This window comes from Phoenix dactylifera, chromosome 18, assembly GCF_051530095.1.
Source record: "Phoenix dactylifera cultivar Ajwa chromosome 18, Ajwa_hap1_PhDact_Kaust_v1.1, whole genome shotgun sequence".
In the NCBI taxonomy this organism is placed as follows: domain Eukaryota; kingdom Viridiplantae; phylum Streptophyta; class Magnoliopsida; order Arecales; family Arecaceae; genus Phoenix; species Phoenix dactylifera.
Genome location: NC_143207.1, coordinates 18765019 through 18786285, shown reverse-complemented (window position 1 = coordinate 18786285; position 21267 = coordinate 18765019). Strand labels below are relative to the sequence as shown.

Genomic DNA, 21267 nt, shown 5'->3' with positions numbered 1-21267 from the left:
TATCACCTTTGATTTTTAGGACGATCACTCCAAACCAAACGCCCCCAAAACTTTTCTCAAACCTACTAATAATGCTTGGAAGTAAAATATTTGACTATCCTTGTGTATCGCATCAAATCATCTATGATTAAACCCATTTTCTCGAACCATGGGGTAAGAGCTTTTAATATGCACGACGTGGGCATCCACTAGCAATGCTTAAACTATGACCATCATACTCGGTGCCATATGTCAAGCAATTGTCTAAATGAGAATGATCTAGACAAGCCAAAAGGTCTACTAGTCTGGTTTAAATGAAAAAAAAAAGACCATGAAAGAGGCATCATTGGCCACGGTGGATTGACCAAATGGCCAAGCAATCATGTCATTGAACTTAGATTATAGTAGCTATGTTCATATTTAATTCATATGTCATTATCTTTAAACTTTATACATAACATTAGATGGTCAAGATTTTATTCTTTCTCAGCGCTCCTCTCCATCTAATAAAACGTAGTATTAGAATGCAAGTCAAAGTTCCATCGATCGCGAGCTGGGTGTCATACATGTCGAAGTTTTTGATTTATGCGTAAGGCATTTGATGCTGGGAGGTATGTTCAAAAGTGCATTAGAATCTGACATATTTGATCACTTCAAATCTCTGATATCAAAGTTCTACATGCATTGAACTCATCCATACTATGATGCAGTGTGCTTCTATTTTGAGCTAAATTGATGATTGCACTTTTAAATGATTCCTTTGATTTAGCTGCATAGATTTCTCTGTTTTCTATCCAAATCAGAGAGATGGTAAACCTAAAAGTGTAATCGTAGGAAGTGAGAGTCATAGCAAATGGAATCACGCCTGTAATTCATAGCTGGATCTACCTCTTGGCAAGTAAGTGTTGCATCCTCGTCAATTCCATGAAAACCAATTTGATTACACAGAAAAATTAGTCCTAGCACGGGTGCAGGCAGAGACTTCCAAAGCAAAGTCCGACCTCTAGATTTTTATTGTTGATGGCTCCCTATAGACCATAACTGGCTAGAAAAGATCAAACCGCAAGAGAATTCAAGATGAGAGAAAATTAATTTAGAGAAAATTTCTTCTCCATATCTCTTCCAAGCTAGGAGGATAACTGATCTGAAATTAAAGTTACAAGATTAAATCCCATCAAGGGTTCAAGAATAACAGGTATCTTTCTATACAAAAAATAACAAACAAAGACCTTTCATGGCCTTTGGAAATCCAGTTCTGTTTTCCTGTTTTCCTTATCCTTTAGAACTGAAAAAAAGAAAAAAGAAAAAAGAGAGGAAGGAATTAGCAAGAGCAGGACCATTAGCAACCCTAGTGGTGATGGTGGTGGCGAGGCTTGTCATGGTGGCCACCGGCGCCGGCAGAGGCATGGAACTTGTCCATGAGATCCCGAAGCTCCATGTAGTGGACAGAAGGGTTGCTGCTTCTGAGAAGATCGAGGAGGTGGAGGAAGAGGTCGGTCTCGCATGCGATGCGGAGCGCTCCCTCGTACGAGTACCCGAACTCCGGCACCGACAACCTGAGCAGGTCCTCAAACAGTGGATGATTGAGATAGTTTGCCTCCAGCTCGAACCTCTGCGCCTTCTCATCCCGGCCGACGCACACCCAGATGCGTCCCTCCGGGAGCTCCGTCGTCGCCAAGCTCTTGGCACCGCAGAACAAAAGCTTCTTCACCAGCCCTGTCATGGCGAATGCCTCCTTCCTCTCCAGGCTCCTTACTGTTCTACCTGATCTATATCACTTAACTATGTTCCTATAGCTAGTTTCTTGTTTCTTTTTTTCCTTCTAGGATGCTATATTTATATAGGCGAATGGGTTGCTGCTGATTTAAGTTGATGTGCATGGACAAAGGAAGCCATGGTTATCGGATGGTGGGAGGAAAGTGCTGAGGAGGGGGGCTGCTCTTGATGCAAGCATCCGGGGCCACATGCTGTGGTTTTCACGGCCCCAGGGGTCTCTGTTTCACCGTCAACTTGAAGACCACGAGACAGCAACCCGTCTTAGCCGTTGCATTTGAACTCGCTTCCTCGACGCATGGTTTGGCCACCTTAACTCACTTTCATTGAAGAAGACACTTGGAATCGCGCTTGGCATTAGCCGTCAAATTTTACTGCTGAAGTGTCATCTTTTTTTTCTTTTTGAACACAAATCCACAATGGCTTCCCAGTCAAATTCAGGACCTTGTCCGATCTTCCTTGCCGACTTGTTTTTCAGATTTGCTTGCGGGGACCAAGTATAATTTTTGTTTCCTACGCGAATACTTAATGTGGAAAGCAAGAGAGAGAATCGTCATGAGGTTAACTGGATCACGACTCCTGGGATCATCCGCTTTGTGAAAGCAGAGTAGGTCTTCAAATTTCTGGTTAGAAAGATCATGCTTTTTGCGAAGGAAGCAGACCTTCTACAGCCCGAGTTGGCTACATTTAGTAAGATAAAATCTTCTTCCATGTAAGTCAAAATATGTCGAAAACTTTTGACATTATGTATACTTTGATTGCAGAAATTTCCAACAACTAAGGGAAATATTTGTACAATTTTTGCATGGGATTTTCAGAGTGTTTCAGATATTTTACATACCTTTTTTGAGAAAATTCTATGAAGCCATATTCTTGAAAAACAAATATATATATATAGTTAATTACCCATGATGATCACTTGCATTGCAGGTGGAAGTGGAATTAGATCATTTGGTCCCAATAAATTATTGGAAAAAGGTCTAAATGGTAAAAAAAAAAAAGGATTGTCATGCAATTCCACCCAAGAAGGGTATGGAAGGAAGATACTCTGCACCGCAGTTGCACAGAGGTGATGCTCATTTTCTAATGGCATAATAACCTCGACAAACTTATACTCTTATATATTCACAGCCATATTAAAGTCCCCGGAGAAAGGTCAAATAGTGGAACGTGGCAACAAATGCATGCGACCGAGTAGAAGTGAACTGGTACTCTCCAACGTTGCAATATGAAACGTATCATCCTCGACTCCGGCTGCCTGCAACTACTTGTAGTGTGCCAACGGTCCAATCACTGGTATTTGTATTTAAATTCCGATCCTCCAGCTCATACCATGTCCTATACGAGAGATCCCGCTTCATCGAAGGACTAAAATTAAAAATTATTTGGTCATCTTTCTTCCAGGAAGAAGCAAAATATAATTAATTTGAATTCAGGACAGCTATTCGGTCGCAAACCAAGCTTCAAATTTGACGGCCTCCTTTTGAGTGAAAAAAAAAACATTCACTAGCGAGTCCTCTAAGGATTTAGACCATAAACTAGAAAACAAGCTTGTGTATGAACAGACTTAATTATGTCGGCTGGTTGGTACCTATCTCTTCTTCCAAAAAGAGGTACCATGTATGGGGCGTCATCTTGGATGGTAGCAAATGAAATATGATCGATAAATCTAATTCTAGTATCTACCCCTCGTAGGATTGTAGGTTGAAATCAATATTATAACCTATTACTTTACTTTAAAAAAAACTAGTATTTTACTTTGCAGTAAAATTTATACTCGTGCGATCCATGTAGAAAGCTTTGCGAGTTAGATAATTCAAACCCGGTTGCTTTGTTGTCGAAACCTTTCATTTGTTCTCTTCTTATTCTAAAAGTAAGAAAAAAAGAAGGCAAAAAATATTGTTGCAGCCATTTACAGCCAATACAATGGAAAATAATAAAAATAATAATTGTTTTTCGCATTCGAAATATACATGATTAATTTTTTTTAGTTGACATAGAAATGCTAATTTCTGAAATCTTAATATTAAGAAATGAACTGAAATATATTCAACAATGGTCATTATTCCATTTAGAAATGGTTATTATTTAAATTGTTATGTGTTACAGAACTCAAGAATTCAGTCAGTCTCAGATATTATTGTAATAGCTATTGCACAAATATGACAGACGGAATTCACTCCAAGCCGTGTGATTGCTGCAGTATGAAAAGAATGCAACGAGAGGGAGGAGGAAAGAAAGGCACCACCGCCATCCAACAGGTTCCTACATACGTACATTGGACGTCCATGCCAAGGACATAATAATTGAGTGTCGATGAGGAGATAACAGAGAAGCAGTACAGTTTCAGTCATGCCATGGAAACAGAGAGAGGGAGAGAGAGATGACCATGGTCATGTGCTTGCCTTTTGGTCTCCTACGGCTTCGGTGCACAGGTCCTCGCCCAGATAACACGGCACCATTTATTCTGGGTTTGGTCCCACAGAGACCCCATAGGGTGCATGCACCTATTCCTGTTTGCTGTAAAGGCCATGGCAGCTGAGTCTCCATGGAATAATGCCGCGAGCCATGCACATGGGAATTCAGGAGCCTCGGAGACAAAGGAAGGAGGCAAGTGAAGTCAGCTGAGGGAGAACCGCGTTCACTTCATGCTTCGTTAATGGAATGATGGGTGAGAGGAGATATTGTATTCGATAATGTAGCTAGGATGGAACATGGCGCATTAAAAGAGGGAATCCGTTGCCGCTGCCGGAGGTCATGTGGAAGGTGAGGCCGGAGGAGGTTGCTTCGGTTTGGTCATTGGTGCAGCGTGAAACATAACAAGGAAGTTTTGCCGGAAAAGAACAAAATAATGAGTCAACTGAAAGAGTCCTTAGCCACATCATGTCATGTGGTATCATATGGTCTTTTCCTCTGACCGTCGGTGGAAATGTGGAAAAATATCAAGAACAAAATGCAGGTGTAGGGTATGGATTTGGTGTAAGAGGCGTCAAGACATCATACATATGCACTTATATATATATATATATATATATATATATATATATATATATATATATATATATATATATATATATATATATATATAATAAATTAAAAAAATTATATTTTTTTATTTTTTAAAAAAATTATTCTTAATAATTTTATTCTAATACATACATAAATATGGTCCTGATTAAGCTACTAGCTAGGTTATAGAATTTCCTGCCAAAAGCTCCAATGCATAATTTGGAGATTGCACTCCACCCAAGTAGACAATCCTTCCAAAACTATATATTGTTTTGAGTTAATTCCATACATGCTAGTGGGCAGCAAGATAATCAAGCAACTTTTGGCACTTGATTACTGTTCATGAAATCAGATAATACTGGATGACAACTTTACACTCACGAGGTTTATTTATTCATTGATTTATTTATTTTTGCTGAAGAATTTGCTCAGGGGCTTCTCATGACTTAAATTGGTACAAGCAAGGCAAATTATGAGGCTACATTTGGATGCTAAATACTTAATCACTCCCATGATTAGTGGGATTAATATATGAAAAAAAGTGAAAGAAGAAGAGAGGGGGGGAGAGCTTTGCATGGTTGAAGTTATTTCACTCCTCTGCTCGAATAAATTTATCCAAGTATAGTATTTGTTTTGGAACTTTGACCAAATAAATTTATTCATCACCTTTAGGGTGAAGCTTGGCCGGTTAACCAGATATTATCCATCCATCAACCATCATCCAAACCCAAAATGAGTCAACCTAAGAGATCTTTCGCTTGCCCGAAAAGGTCTAAATAAAGATATGATTTAGTTTGAGTTCTCTGAATTCATCATTCCAGGCGGCGGGTGGGATGTTGTCAAATTAAACCAAATCTTTGACGAGGACCTTGTTCCTAGGATCATCTCCATGCCTATTGGTCCTCACATGGATGACCAGTTGTCACTACAAGAAAATACACTTTCAGCGACCACTTTTGGCGACTATATGAATCGTGGTCGCGGCAAATAAGGCTATTTGAGACCACTATCCTTGTTAGTTACTGAATGATTGTCCTACACCGGTGGAGGTAAACCTTTTGGCGACTAACGTTTGGTCGCGAAAAATAAGGCTATCTGCGACCAACATTCTTGTTAGTTACAGAATAATTATCCTACACTGACGAACTGCATATTTGGTCGCGGAAAAGCAAAACCAAGTTGGCGGATGGAGGTAAAACTTTTGGCGACAGAAAATGCTACAATATTCACAGAAATTGGAGGCACCATATGAAATTGCATTACAAGCATCTTAAGAACGTCTTACATGTGAACCCTTATAGTCATCCATACGAACATGTGACTCAAGAGGATTGGCGCCACTTAATTGACGATGTGTGGAAAAGCAAAGAACACAAGGTAACTTACATATTTAGTGCTTCAGAGTTTATAAGTAAAATATTTGATCATAATGTTTTCTTTAGATTTTTAATTTGTATTTTTTTTGAAGGTGAGATCAAAAGCTGGCAAAAAAAATAGGAAAAAGGTTGAGTACAATCATTGTTCAGGATCTCGGTCATTTGTTGCAACAATGACTATACAGGTAATATGTTTTTGAGTATGTACTGGCTATATTTTTAGTGAATTGCCTGTGAAACAATCTATGGGATATTTTTGGCTATTGTAAAATAGACAATTTGCTGCAAGTAGATTTTTTATTCTAGTTTGCTGCAAGTATATTTTTGGAATCCTTTTATGCAAGTAGATCTGACAGTTATTCTAGTTTTCTTATTATGTAGTGGCTATATGCTAATCTAAATTACACTTTGCAGCTGGAGTTTAATGGTTCTGAAAACCTTGAATTTCCAGAATTCTATAAGAAAACTCATACCAAGAAGAACAAAAAGTGGATTGATCCTATTTGCGCCGTGAAACATGTAGGTATCTAAAATCTTAATAATCATTTAAATCACTTTCTGCTTTTGCAAGATTATATATACATTTAATTCTGTTGTTACCTTTGCATTGACAGTCAAAGATGTTGAGCTTGCGAGAAGAATCTTTCCAATCCGGTATGCAATTAACATCAGAGGAGATGTCTAGGCAGGCACTTGGAAAAAGGAAGAGATACATTCTTGGATTTGGGGATGGGCCGAAGCTCTCTTCATCTTCTTCCACACCTAGTCGTGTGTCACAAGATCATGTTGGGGAGTTGCAGAAACTTAAAGCTGAGATGGAGGAGATGAAGATGGAGCGTGAGGAGCTGCGGAGGCAATTGGAGCAGGAGAGGAGAGAGCGAGAGGAGGAAAAGAAAGAGCGAGAGGAAGAACAGAAGCAAATTGCACATCTTACAAGTTTGGTGACAGAGTTCTTAAAGGAAAAGACTCAAACGCACAAGTCATCTATCCATCATGATGGGGCCATGTATTCAACTGGTGGCACAAATACTCGTTGGTATGTATTCTCATTTATATTACATAGGTTATTTAGAGATTTGGACCAAATTAAGCGAAATGTCATTGTGAACTTATACTTGAATTTTAGTTTATTATTTTTCACATGTGGTTATTGATTGTGTATTCTTTTTTGCTTTCTCAGATACATGGTGGAGTTATGAGCATGTGAAATCTAGTTTCTGGTACATGGATAGCTTTTGTTCAGATGATCATGGTGGAGTTGTCTACAAGCAGAATCCAGTTTTTGGTTTATTCATATTTTTGTCTACATGATGGTTGTTTGGATGAATAGCAAGATCAGATATTTTGGGATTTTTAATTTACATTTTGATGTGTTTGGTGATGATTATCACCTTAACATATGGTATGGATGAAACATTTTGATGAATGGTTAATAGGTTTGTTTGACTTTAGACTTATAGATGATGATATTTATAATGAATGATTATGGATTCTCCAACATTGTGTATACTTGTATTTGGATGAGCAAATGTATTGTGCAATATGGATAATGGATAGGCTGTGTTGGTTGTACAGAATTTGGAACGAGCCCCAAAATAAATATTAAGCTTATAATTTGAATTATTAATTAAATACAGGTTAATACTTTCGGCCACCAAAAAATGTTTGTTGCCAATGCATTCCAATACATTCTACGACCAAACTATTGGTGGGGAAAGATAGACATTCAGTGACCATTTTTTTGGTAGCGGAAGACAAACATTCCATGACCAACTATTTGGTCGGCGTTGGAATTAGCAACAACAAATTTGGTCGCTGAAAAGTTTCTTCGACAACCAAACATTGGTCGTTGTTGGTGTACCTCAGGTGACCACACAATATTGGTCGCCAAAACCTTTTAGTGACTAGGGTTCGGCGACGAAGAGTATTCTAGTCGCGAAAAGGTTTCGGCGACCAAATATGATTATTCGGTGACTAGAATCTAAGTCGCTGAATACGTATTTTCTTGTAGTGTGTGTTGAGAAAGTGGTTGCTAAAGATACCAAACAGGATTTAAAAAACAGGAATCCGAGAACAAATAACTATTTTGCACCAATCCTGCTTACTCATGAATTATAGGAGAGTACTATAATATTATACTTGAAATAAGACCAATTCCTGTCTGCATTTCTTATTAGTGAAGACAAACACCGTTGGCCCTGCAACTATTCCCGTATAGAGATAAAAGGCTTTAGTCAGAGAAAAACAGAAATTACTATTCCTTTGCCATTCTTCACAAGATCAACAACTCAAACTTCAGAGATGTATAGTTGAATTGTACTTCTACTGCTGATAAACCAATCGCAGCCTCTTCAATTACACTATTAAACACCTATAATTGAATTACAGTGCATTGACTACATTCTGATGATCAGACCAACCTATGGTGACAAGTTAACTCGCTAGATTCATTTGACAGTAGAAAAAGCCCTGTAACGACTCCCACAGGCACTGTAAACTTGATGCAAAGAACTTGTGAAAGTTCTCGCCACTTGAAAATAGCACCTGGCAACACTTTGTATTCATACAGCAACATTCCAGACAGGAGCTTGATTCATGCTCGCCACAGTTCGCACAAATCAAAGATCAAATATTCAAAACATGGTAGTACAAAGCTCGGGCTTCCCTGGAAGGCAACCATGCCCTACCAGGGAACATCTTAACACAACACAATTAGAAACAAAAACCAGATCATAGAACATCATTCATTTCAACATCGAAATGAACAAATTTAATTTAATAAAAAAGATTTGCTAAATGTCATTCTATGAAGATAAATATTACTGTGTTTCCATAGGATACTCTATCCTACCTTGGAAACCATGCATGAGAAAACAAATAAAATGGAGTGTTATGCAGCCTAGGATACTATGGTAGTAACGAACACAACCTTTAGATCTCCACCTTCTGATGCTGGCAAACTACCCCTATTACAAAGAATTTTAACAATATAAGAAGGGGCTGACCTTTCATGGCCTGAATCCCTCAAGGCTCAACCATACCCAGCCCAATATTGGATGCTTCATTAAACCACAAGCTACAATTAGGCCTTTGTTTCCCCAAGCTCTACATCTTTTGCAGGTGCAATGTCCACTCCATCTTTCAAAAGGCGGATTTCATCTTCGGTTAGGCTAGTTTTGGTGAGAGCAATCTTAGCATTTGCTTGCTTCTCCAACTCCACAGCCCAGCTGTAGATAACCATCCCCACAATAGCTATCACCATTCCCATTATATTTTTCAGTGTCAGCTGAGAATCAAACAATAACCAACCAAGCATGAGCACGCAGATGGTTTTCATATGACCCAGAACCTGGAATGAGGTTGCTGAGAAACGGCCAATGCAGAGGTACTGGCTCATGTTGCAGAATACGGCAAGTGCACATGAGAGAAGTATGAAAAACTGCATGATTTAGTTCAAGTGTTATGTTTCATTCCCTTATGGATCAGAATAACAACAATAATAATAACAAAGACAGGTATATTGGAACTTACAATAGCACCAGAAGAAAAGTTGTATTTTATTATAGATTTGCCATTAAGGTAGTAATCTATGAGAGGTCCAAGAAGCAGAAGAGAAATAGCTTGTATTGGGGCCGTCTTACTCAGCAGTTCAAAAGAACCGATTGAATACTTCTTCTGCAAGGAACCAATTGACTGCACAGAAAATACAGTAGACCCAAATATGAGCTGACAGGAATCAGAAAAGCCAAAATCCTAGCCAATAGACAACAGTTATTCTTCTTAATATTTATTAGGTCATTTCAGAAAACAATTAGGCTATGCACTTGGCTACTATCAATCAGAAGTCTGTACCAAGGTGAAACTCCATACCAAAAGGATTAGACAAACCTACAAGGATATTCCAAAGGCACCAAAGGTATAATTGCCTACCCTTGCAGAAGTAAAAGTTTGATTAAAAGAAACTGCAAGTTCCTAAGACATTATTAAAATATAAGAAAAAGAGGGATGTGCAATGGGAACTCTACCAAAATCTGGATGGTAAAGCTTCAAAAATACAAAACAAACAAGATATATACGTTTCAAGAAATGCAAGTCCTTTCTTGGCAAAGAGTAGATTCACCATTTGATTTACTCTGGTTGCTCTTAAAATAAAAGCTATTTACTCTGCTTTTTATAATCATAACAATAATTCTCAATACACTATTTGTAATGTTCAAAATTTTGAATCTCCACTAACATTCCTGTCAAAACCAATGTGCATATCCTCCATCAAACTGGACCATCATCATAGTTATTCTCCAGTTAATTCATTGGCCACCTTTTCTTACAAGATTCTTTGACTCATCTGCCTAGCAATTACCTTCCTCAAGTCATTTTACATACTATCAGCCGACCCCTTAAGCAAATGAAAGAGATCAGTCCGCAACCGGAAAAAGAAAAACTCGATAAATAAAATCAAAGTCCACCTGTTTAGACTAAGCCATAGCCATAAATTGTAGTTTTTTACCTTGAGAAGGAATGCGTGATTTTGAAGACGTGAAACACAAGAAGAGATAATGTAAAACATATCCACTTCATCCCTTTCCAAACATGGTTCTGATCGTCATCAGAATAGGAACATGGTGGCCTCCGAACTACCACAAATTGCAATATCAAGCAACTAAAACAACAGGATCCCCACCTTAAATCATGAAAATCAGGTGTATGTCCCTAGCTTCCACCACATCAAAAATCCACCTTTTGTGTTGGAGAGAGGAATGGCTCGTGCATCCCTACTAGATTCAATTTCCCTTGTTTATAGTGATATATTTATTGGTGCCTTCTGAATGACCTAAATTTAACTATTCAGTTCATCATCCTAAAACAGAATGGATATACTTAATTTTTTTTTGAAGGAAAAGAGCAAAAATCATCAGGAACATGTCCGAAACATCCTTCAATTTACCTGCAAGTCTGCCCTCTCTGGTAAAATGAGCAGTAGGCCATTCTCATGATTACCATCTTTCGAATAGCTATGGACAACTATTTATTAGCCAACATTCAAAACCGAACAACATTTATAGCTCTATTACTGCTATTAAAGTCTTACAGAAAGTTCTGCAAAAATGATGACTATTAAATCATCCAACAAGTTACACTGACTTTATGATTACAGAGTGCAGTAAAAGTGCATTTTTAGAAATATCCACCCCATCCTTTATTCAGTAATAACATCCACCCTCTCTTAACAGTATTGAAAACATCACCATCCATTTACTCCTCTTATATCCTGTGGCAATAACTTAGTTACATATTGAGGTTTCTCTTGAATATCAATCTAGACTAAAACTTTGTCTACATGTATATCCACAAAAATTGCCAAATCATGTTGCATTATATATGTCAATTGATTTATAATGTGTTATATGTACAAAAGAACTCGGCATTGTTGAAGCGGTCACTCCCGCCACTTAAAAAGAGGATTGTCTTGGTTCAGGCCTTGGGTGATGAATCCCAAGATACTTGAACCTAGGTGATACACATCAGGTAAGCCTCCCTCCTTTCTCTCAAATCATGTCATTGTTTTTACTCTCATCCAGATGAATAATAATAACTAAATTATGACTGAAGTGATACATTATATTGTCTCACGTTTCACGTATTCAGAAAATCCTTCCAAGTGTTAGAAGCAGGTCCACCATGACATTTTAACTAATTCCGACAGTGATCTAAGCTCTGATATAGAATAGTTCTCCTCTTCAATTAACATGCTTCAAAATCCTCTTGGCAAACATATCAACGTTCTGAATACACAACTTATAATATATATACTTGTCCCACAAAACAGTCTATTATTTCTTAATTCACAACTAAAGTCAAATAAATACACATAATTCTAACACCCTAACCTCCATACCATAAAAATGCTCTATACCTGAGGGCATAACAGTTATAACTATATGCAGGCATTCTTATGAGAAAAACCGTATCTTGCAATTTCTGAAAAATGTGTCTCGGACATGGCTTTTGGTTCTCCATGGGGGCACAAACATGCAGGAAGGCATGAAATGGATGCATAAAGTAAACCAGCAGGAAATTTCATCAAAAGATCATAAAAGTACTAGGAATGAGCAGCAGGATGATGCTTCAGATCAGTTTCTCAATGGTTCTATGGTTTTTAGTGTGTTTCCTATAAGTTTCTGACCTTTTTTCATATATTGTTTCATGATTCCACTTCAGAAATATTATCTAACCATATTTCCCATCTCAATTTCCCACAATCAGGACTACAATCAAAAAATGCGACAGAGTTCAAGTATCTAGAGCTCCAGGAAACAATCGCGATACTGGTTTTACCCCAAAAAAGTATGTAATTAGTTGTTTATAAATGGAATTAACATTTAATGGCTTATGCAAGAGTTAAGAATGGTCGAAAAGTCTTGAACCTTGTAAATTAGTTGTAAATTAGCAGAAAGTGTGAGATCTTGCACTGGTACTGACAGCAACTACAAAATGATAAGAAAACCCTATTGCATGAACCTAGCATAAGTGTAGATATCTAGAGACTCATCAATTGTTTTAAGATGCAAGTCAGCCTCCAGAAGGTACTACAGCCTATCTGATGGAATTTTCTTGGTGTTGGCATGTTCTTGTTGCAATATCAGATTCCTATGGTGCTAAAAATCTTGTGTCGATCCCTGAATATGAAGAAGTATCATGACATAAATAAATAGCAGCTGTTGTCTAACCTAAAATAAATAATAATAGCATAAGTAGATGTTGTTGCCAAACCTAAAATCAATCAAGCTGTGAATGATATTTGTAACAACTCAAGATCTCACCTAAAAAACTAGCTGAAAGATATTATTTGGGTTTCCTGATCCTATATGACTACCTAAGATCTACCTAGTGCATAGCCGATGTAGGACTAAACACATGCTTGCACAGATTCTCACATACTCCTCCCGTTTTAGCCCTGGCGTCATCGCTAGGCTAAGAGTACAAATCCATTCAAATCTAATTACAAGTACCATGAATCCAATCTAAACTCGTCCTGCAATATCCCTTGGTTTACATAGGCAATGAGCCGAGTTCGCTCAGATATCATTTGTAATAATCTAAGACCTCACCCAAAAAGGCTAGTCAAAAATATAATATTTGGGTTCTTTGGTCCAGTATAAATATCCAAGATCTACCTAGTGCATAGTCGATGGGGAGTAAACATACTCGCACGGGTCCTCACAATATCCCTCCATTTTGGGTCTACATTATTTAGGTAAAGACAAGACAAAGGCAACCATGTAAATTAGATAGATAATAATATGCAAACAAGCAAGGTGATTTTGCCGGCCCTAGTTTTTACGTCTCCAAATACTTGCACTTGCAATGCTTCCTAGTTTGCAATGCAATGAAGTTACAATATGCTTCAAGCCAACAACTTTTGGAAATTGAAGATTTTCTTTACAAGCTGCAGTCAAAATTAAACAATATTCATCACATTCTTACCTACTTCATGCTACTTCTGCCAAAATTTTCTAGCAGATTTCAACGCAAATGCATAGATGACCCATCTATTCCTCAAGCATAGGACAATCTTCATACTAATAGCCTTATTTCAAGTAGTGGGACTACCATAGAAAAGAAAGAAATCGAACTCAAAAATGAGCATATAAGTTGTTGTCGAGGAAAATAGAACATGTTGCATTTAAGGATTGCATGGACAAAATCGTTCATGAATCCACAAAGCTAAAGAGATCATGTTCTCCTACAAGGGCTGGCAGGGCTGTAAATTGGCGAGTCAATTAAGATTGAACCATATTGAAGCCCTCCAAGACTTCACTCTTGCCATTCTCTTAAACAGATCATTCATGAACAGCTCAAACCCAGCTCTTATTTAATGACCTAGTCCAAAGTCAACTTGATTGCCTCAATATCTCTTGCCAATAACAAGAAGATTTTGAAGGGATGAAGATGAATGATGGAAACCAATATACAAATCTCCAACTCAACAATAATGGTTCAGCAAGGCGCACATGCTGTTGTTGAGCATGAAACCCCTATTGACCCACCAAATCCACATATTCTAACCCAATAATCCAAATATTTGGTCAAGTACCTCGACCTTTACTAGCACAATAAGATAAGGCCTTCTAGCAAACTATCACCTACACATGTTTCTGCCAAAGGCATCAGAAGTGATCATTATATTCCAAGTGTTAACGTCACCCATAGACTGAAAACAAATATGGGAAGCATATCCAAGGAATAGAATCTAGATGAGACAACAAGAAACTTCCATCGCTTACCCTGTATCACTATGGTCCTCTCTAAGTACAGGGTTTCACATAACACAATCTACTAAGGGAAAGTACTACGCAACACTAGTAACTTTATTCCTAGTAAATTAGTTCAAATTTTGTAGGCTCCAGAAAAAAACACTTCCAACCACTGGTCATATCAAACACCTAAATTTCAAAGGTTCATTTGGTTTTAATATTCTCACTATGTCATTTTAGAACAAGAAAACATCACTATACCAAAATAAGTATCCAATTCCTCCACTAGCATACTTCTATATCAGGGTATAGAGCCAAAAGAATAGTCCTGTTTGCTGGACTTCTATTAAGATAGTCTTCAGCACCTCCACCTATCCCACTTATACATCCTACTAATCCATGAAAAAGAAAATCCCTAGCTAAGATCTCTGAAATGCACATTAGATCAGCTTGGTAACCTTTCACATATGCCATAACCAACCTCCATGTTGAATAAATGATTTCAATTACTGAAAAAACATTACAAGGACATGTAGCTTAGATCTTGATACAAAGAGAAGCAAACTTCATTAAAGCAACTAACATCATCTAGATACCAATGTTGAAAGACACAAAAGTGGACCTCTATGGCATATTCAATTCCCATGGGATGGAAAGAAAAGGCACATTTCTATTTTGAAATCCTCATTCCAGACAAGTAATAACTTATCATTCCACTGCCACAATAATAAAATCAGCCAAATAAACAAAAAGAGTAACCACAGGGCAAACAAATTGAGTGATGAAGCAATTAGAAGCATTCACTTTGCATCACTCTGACATGCTTGTTCTTTTACTCCCTCTGAGTCATAAACATCTAAGCGAGAATTTTCAAATTCTGGTAAACAGTTAGAACCTAGCGAACAAGAGAGCAGGGAATTGTCAAAATTATAGATCACACAAGGTGAAATTAGAAGCAACAAGAAATAACTCACAATTTGTTGCAAGGATGTTGACAATACTGCAACACAAGCACACAGAAACCCTTTAGCATTAACTTTCACATCCGTCACCGTGCAGACACCAACACCAACAACAACTGCCACCACAGCCATCTTCACTTCTTTAGAGTAGTTTTTACTATGAAGGATCCACTCCATCACACAGACAACTGGAATCATACTCAACTTCGAGATCTACAGCACAACAAGAGAAATACCACTCATTCGATGCCATGATTTATGTAATTTTATCAGATTGGAGAAGACGAGACTCTATAGCACCTGATAAAATCCAACAGAGTTGAGCATGAGACTCAAGTTCATCCCAGTGATGGATGTGTTGGCAACAATAGAAAACCAGAGAAGTTCCCACAGAGGAACATGCTTTGCAGAAGAAAATCCGGCAGCATTCGACACAAAACCCACAAATGCAGTTACGCCAAAGTGGAACCCAGTTAGCGTTGTGGCTGAAGATAACCCAAAAAAAAAAAAACACACACACACACACAATAAACATTAATAAAGGCAGAGGAAAAAAAAAAAAAAGAAAGAAGAAGATACATCAAATTGACAAGGACATACGAAAGAAACCTGTTCAATTAACTGCTACCAAAAATAAAAAATTCCCTTAAAATAAACACCGGTTTGAACCAAAACGTTAGGCGGCCAAGAACATTTTTAAATGCGAACCGATACCAAAAGAAACTAAAAGTGAATTCAGGAGATATAGGACCAGATCGGGCTTCATCTCCACATACAACCAGATGGATGAGTACGCAGCACAAGAAAGGGAAGCAACCTCCATTAAAGCGACATTAATCCTAACAAATCAACCGGTTGGGAATAAAGCTCAGAGAGCAAAAGAATGGAAGGACAGATCTGATTGAAAAATGGTTCCATCGACCGCTGATGAGGGGAACGGTGGTGAGCGGGGGGTGGAGGCGATACTGACCGAAGTAGAAGGCGTAGCCGGCGGAGGACATGAGCTGCTTGTTGGCCATGATGAGGCCCACCGAGCTGACGACGTTCATGGCCCACGCCCCCACATCTGACACCGCCGACTTCTTCCCCTCCTCCATCTCCCCTCCCCTCTCTCTCTCTCTCTCTCTTTCTTTCTTTATTCCCTCTTTTTCCAAGCACCGGCAAAAGAGGAAGAGAGGGAAGAGCCCTAGAAAAGGAAGGCGGTCGGTGAGACGGTGACAACCGACGAGCGACAACAGATGTCTGCAAAAGGAAAGGCCTGGCGATAAACTGATGAGAGAGGGGATTCAAAAATAAATTCGCTTCTCAAGATATAATTACTCCTCCTTTGTCCGTTTCTTCCTCCTCTCTATTTCTATTACTTTTCCTTCCCATTTTTATTCATCATTCCCGGCCATTGCTCTTCCCTCCCCTCCCCTCCCTCTCTCACTTTTCTATTTAAGAAACAAGAAATTTATCTGGTCCCAGAAATCAAGAATGGCAACAAGAGAGGGGGATAAGAGGGAGAATGGGAGGAGCGAAGCGGACGAAGTAGCGTTGGCTTGTAGCCTTTCCTCTCCTCTCCTCTCGAGAGGAAGGGGCCAACGGAGGAGATGGGAAAACAGGGGACGCATAGAGCCAGGGCTGGCGAGATTTAAAGTAGCCGGCGGAAATGCCCACGGGCTTTACAGAACTTTGCGTCCCCTTTACTGCTAATCCTGCACGGCAATAGTCTCAAATTATTTTTATTCTTTTAAATTACCGTTCTACATAATAATAAATTATTTATTCGATATCTAAAATAACTCTATAATAATAATTTCGAGCTAAAATTTTACAATAACAATATATTTAATAATAATTTTAAATCATAGTTGAAATATATTATTATAATTTATATTTATATTATAATTCTATAATCACATTTAATATATCTTTATAAAAATATATTAATAAATATATTAATATTTTATTGTAATATATTTTTTATAATTAATAAATATTATATGGTTAATGATTTTAGATTCTCCAGTAACATTAAATAAATTACTTATAGATATCCAAAAATAATAGCAGGATAAGGAACTAAAATCATCTTGGTCAATCACCAAATATCATTTAATCAATAGTTAAGTTGCTTAGATTTGAACTTTTTATTATAAGTTTTTTTAAGTTGTACGTAGTAAATTTGATGGCGAGCTGTACCGTAATCCGTTGATGTATAGTAAAATACAGAGTTTTATGTTTATTGGACAAATTGTTAATATTTCTTCCTCCATTTTTATTTTATTTTTATTTTTTCTGTGTTCAAACATTTTTTTTTACCAGTTTTTTTTCTATTTTTTTCTTTTTTCCTTTTTTTTTTACTCCTTTCCTCTTTTTGGTAAAATTCCTCTCTTCCTCTTTTTTTTTTCGTTTTTTTCTCCGGCCCTTTCTTTGTTCCTTCTTATTCTCTCTCTTTCTCAGCCTCGCCTACCTCGGTCCCGTTTTGTCTAAGATGGCACCCGTCCTTTTAAAACATGGACCAGAAAGATATCGTTTTGATGCGTCTGTGCAAACAACAATTATGGATTGATCAGAAGTAAGCGGCGGACTGAAAAACTAGGTGCTGGTGAGAGTAAAACAGCAAATCAAAATATGATCTATATTTTTACTTTAGAATGCGTTTGGCTTGGGATTGAACCGAAATAGTTATTTTCTTCATATATTTGTTTCGCAATTAAAATTTTAAATCAGAATCAAAAACCAATTAAATAACAAAATAATTTTAAAAAAATCAATCACACAGAAAAATATTTTTAAAAAATAATTTTTTAAATGGATTGGGATTTGAATACTGAACAAAAAATAGAATAGATTTTGGTGGATTGAGTATTCCCATTACCCATAGAATAGAAATAGAACTCCACCGACCAAATATATCCAAAACTTAGAGCATATCAAAACAGTATACCAAAGTACGGTTCACTTTTATTGGCAGGAGGTTTAGGTTTTGATGAACTTTAACTAATTATAAGAATGGGAGGACGCATGGCGTTTTCTTCTATACTAGTTGGGCTGATTTCCAACTATTTTTACAGGCAAAGTTAGGGAGGTCGAAGGTTTGGCATCAAATATACTGCAGAAATACCGAACTTTGGAAAGACGGCCCAATATTTACTATCCTTGAAATATTCTATTTCTTAGGCAAGTGGTAAAGCACAATGCTGTTCTCACTGGAATGCATGGAGAAGTGGATGGGCTTCAAACTTGTCTCCAGTGTCAACCGTCAAAGATCATGACGTCGATTCATAGACATAGCGCCATCATAAGGAAATTGGGGATGACTTTTTCCCAAAAGTGACAGCATACGCGGGCAATTGGGATGGCTTCACTTGCATGGAAATTTCATTACATGTGTTAAGAAAATATCCTTCTTTAGAGCGCCAAAAGTCAATTTGTGATCGGAATTGAAATCAGAATTAGAATGGGCATATTTTTTGCTGCGTCTGGTTTGTAATTTTAATCAGAATTATAATCGGAAGTTTTTAATAATTTTTTAGAAAGTTAATTAAATAAAAAGGTATTTTTGAAAAATTAATTTTTAATATAAATTGGTGGAATGAGATTTAAATAATAGGAGGACAGCCGAGATTGGGTCATTTCTGCCCGTATCGAATATTCTCCTGGCGAGATGGGGGTCCAGTGAGGGCTGCTACGCGGGGGTGGGCTTGTCCCTTCCTTCCCTTTCCCCTTTTTGTTTAGCAAAAAAAACAAAAAAAAAGATTGGAGCACATTCCTGATGAGAATTAGATTTACCCTAGCCACTTATTCATATTCTTATTCCAAGATCCAACTTCCTCCAATTAAATAGGGTCCAAAAATTAACCATTCAATTTTTTTTGAGATTTGGCCACCCTAATTGTCAATAAGTCCTATATGGTTAAGATCAGCATTAGCCCTTGAAACAACCTAAGAGCATCTATTCATTTTATGTGGCTAAAGCAAAGAAGTTTTGTTGGATTCATTGAAAGGGTCACAATAAACTCCTGCACATGGAAAATTTGGAGGCTTCATAGACAATTTTTTTATCAAGGCATTTACTTGATCAGCTGTATAGCTTGACAAGTTCCTCATAATATCATAGACTTTGTAGCACCCTATCATATATGCACATGTGCTTGTTACCAAAGACCATGTTTGTGAAAAAACAAAAAATTTTGAAATGAAGCTCATGCTTCTATTTTGTCTCCCCTGCATTTTTTTTTATTGTTTGATGCTTTGGTTTGTACTTACATCCGTTGTATGTGAGCGGCTAATGCACCAAAAAAAAAAAAAAAGAGACCATGTTTGTGAAAAAACAAAAATTTTTGAAATGAAGCTCACTATTGTTTAGGATCAAAGCCATAGAAGGAGCCCACCATAGAATATTAGTCTCTTTTTTTTTTTTTTTTTGGCGCGGGGGGGGGGGGGGGGGGGGGGGGGGGGGTTGTAAGTGAATATCCCACTTCAGTGTTATCAATGTAATACTTGTGGAAATCTTGAAATGTCAAAGCATGTAGAAGTGTTACAGAGTACTTAAATTATAGATTTTAGCTTTTTCTTTCTGTCTGCAGAAATGGATCTTGCATGTTTATCTCAATATTAACAAGGAGATAGATAATAGCAAAAATGAGAGCAATATGATAATCTAAAAGCGCCAATAAATTGCAACTCAGTCTCCTTCTAGTTTCAATATATCCCATTTTCATTGTATCTTGAGTCACTTTGTCCTCTATTTCCTTCCCTATAACACTCTTTTTGAAGAAATCTCTTTCACACTTTTTGGTAAGTTGTAGAGATACTTTACCTATGAAAAGTCTTTAGAACCTGTTTTGCTACACCAAACCCTCTCTTTGCTTTTTTTTTGGATGAATCCTGAGGTCAATTATTTAAAAATTTAATGTATGACGTTGCTTACATATGGAATTCAAAGAAGTGCATATGTTGCTTTTTTAAAAGATTTTTTTAAAGATCTCTTTCATAATAATACATATTCACCTCTTGTTTGACTTTAAGAAATCCACAAAAAGATTACCATTATTATTTCGACAATCATAACATAGTGCAAAAGAGTTTATTCCAACTGACCATTAAAAAATCTCCATAAATTTAGACAAGTAATTATTCATTCAAAGCACAGTTCTGCTTTTCTTTATAAGTAGAATCTCTATTTTTTTTTAAAAAAAATAAATCTAAAGAAATATTAGAACAAATTATTCTCTATCTCGTGTGCTTTAATTAGCTTGTTTCCTTGCATGTTCAATGAATTTATTCAGTCTTCAAATCTTCATCATTCAAAGCAGTCAAGCAGATCTGCGTCGACTAGAAGCATGCCTCCAAAAGTAAGTTTTCACTCCAAGAAACTGACCTCTCTTTCAAGCGAGCAATCTTTTCAGTTTGTCAAGTAAAGTGCCGCTTGCATTGCTTGAGAATTGCATTTAGATCTCATAGTCAACTCCTGAAGTCTACTCTTTGGTTGCATGCTGATAGCCTCTGGCTTCAAATGAGGCGACTAAATTTATCAAGAATCTATGTGAGCCATGCCATTTTATTAATGGTGGAAACCATAGAGCGGTGTGGTGGGGACAAAGAGGAGGAACATGCACTTGGCCTTGGCTGGCTTCGCTAATTGGTATCCACAAGCTACGGTGGATGAGAGCGATGGAATGAAATGGAATGGAATCAATGTACAATATTTAATATGATCCTTGGGGAAGACTCTTACTTCCTCCAAACATCTCAAAAAAAGAAATGGAATGGAATGAGTGGGTGCCACCACTGGTTAGGGTTGTATACAGGATTTACCTTCCTTCGCACGAATCGACCGTTAGATCACCAACTAGTTGTTTTGAGATCTGCGCAGGTGGATAAATAGCAGAGACTGGTGTGCTTTGAGATCTGCAGGGTGGGCAA

At 37.3% G+C, this 21267-nt stretch overlaps 3 protein-coding genes across 3 annotated transcripts; 1 reads left to right on the top strand and 2 right to left on the bottom strand.

Moving 5' to 3' along the window:
• Nucleotides 1-1327: 1327 nt before the first annotated feature.
• On the bottom strand, nucleotides 1328-1702 carry LOC103711915 (SAUR-like auxin-responsive protein family). Its single transcript, XM_089928419.1, has one exon. It carries the CDS (start codon nucleotides 1700-1702, stop codon nucleotides 1328-1330), a length of 375 nt encoding a protein of 124 aa, XP_089784545.1.
• A 4307-nt stretch (nucleotides 1703-6009) lies between these two features.
• LOC149750972 (uncharacterized) lies at nucleotides 6010-7521 on the top strand. The gene is made up of 5 exons (XM_089928418.1): nucleotides 6010-6138; nucleotides 6230-6322; nucleotides 6552-6656; nucleotides 6752-7173; nucleotides 7318-7521. Coding segments are annotated over exons 1-5 (750 nt in total). The 3' UTR covers nucleotides 7319-7521.
• Nucleotides 7522-8870: 1349 nt separating this feature from the next.
• LOC103711916 (UDP-rhamnose/UDP-galactose transporter 1) lies at nucleotides 8871-17053 on the bottom strand. The gene is made up of 5 exons (XM_008798236.6): nucleotides 16325-17053; nucleotides 15655-15839; nucleotides 15367-15567; nucleotides 9669-9830; nucleotides 8871-9576 (listed from the first exon to the last, which is right to left on the bottom strand). Exons 1-5 carry the CDS (start codon nucleotides 16449-16451, stop codon nucleotides 9220-9222), a joined length of 1032 nt encoding a protein of 343 aa, XP_008796458.4. The 5' UTR covers nucleotides 16452-17053; the 3' UTR covers nucleotides 8871-9219.
• Nucleotides 17054-21267: the final 4214 nt, after the last annotated feature.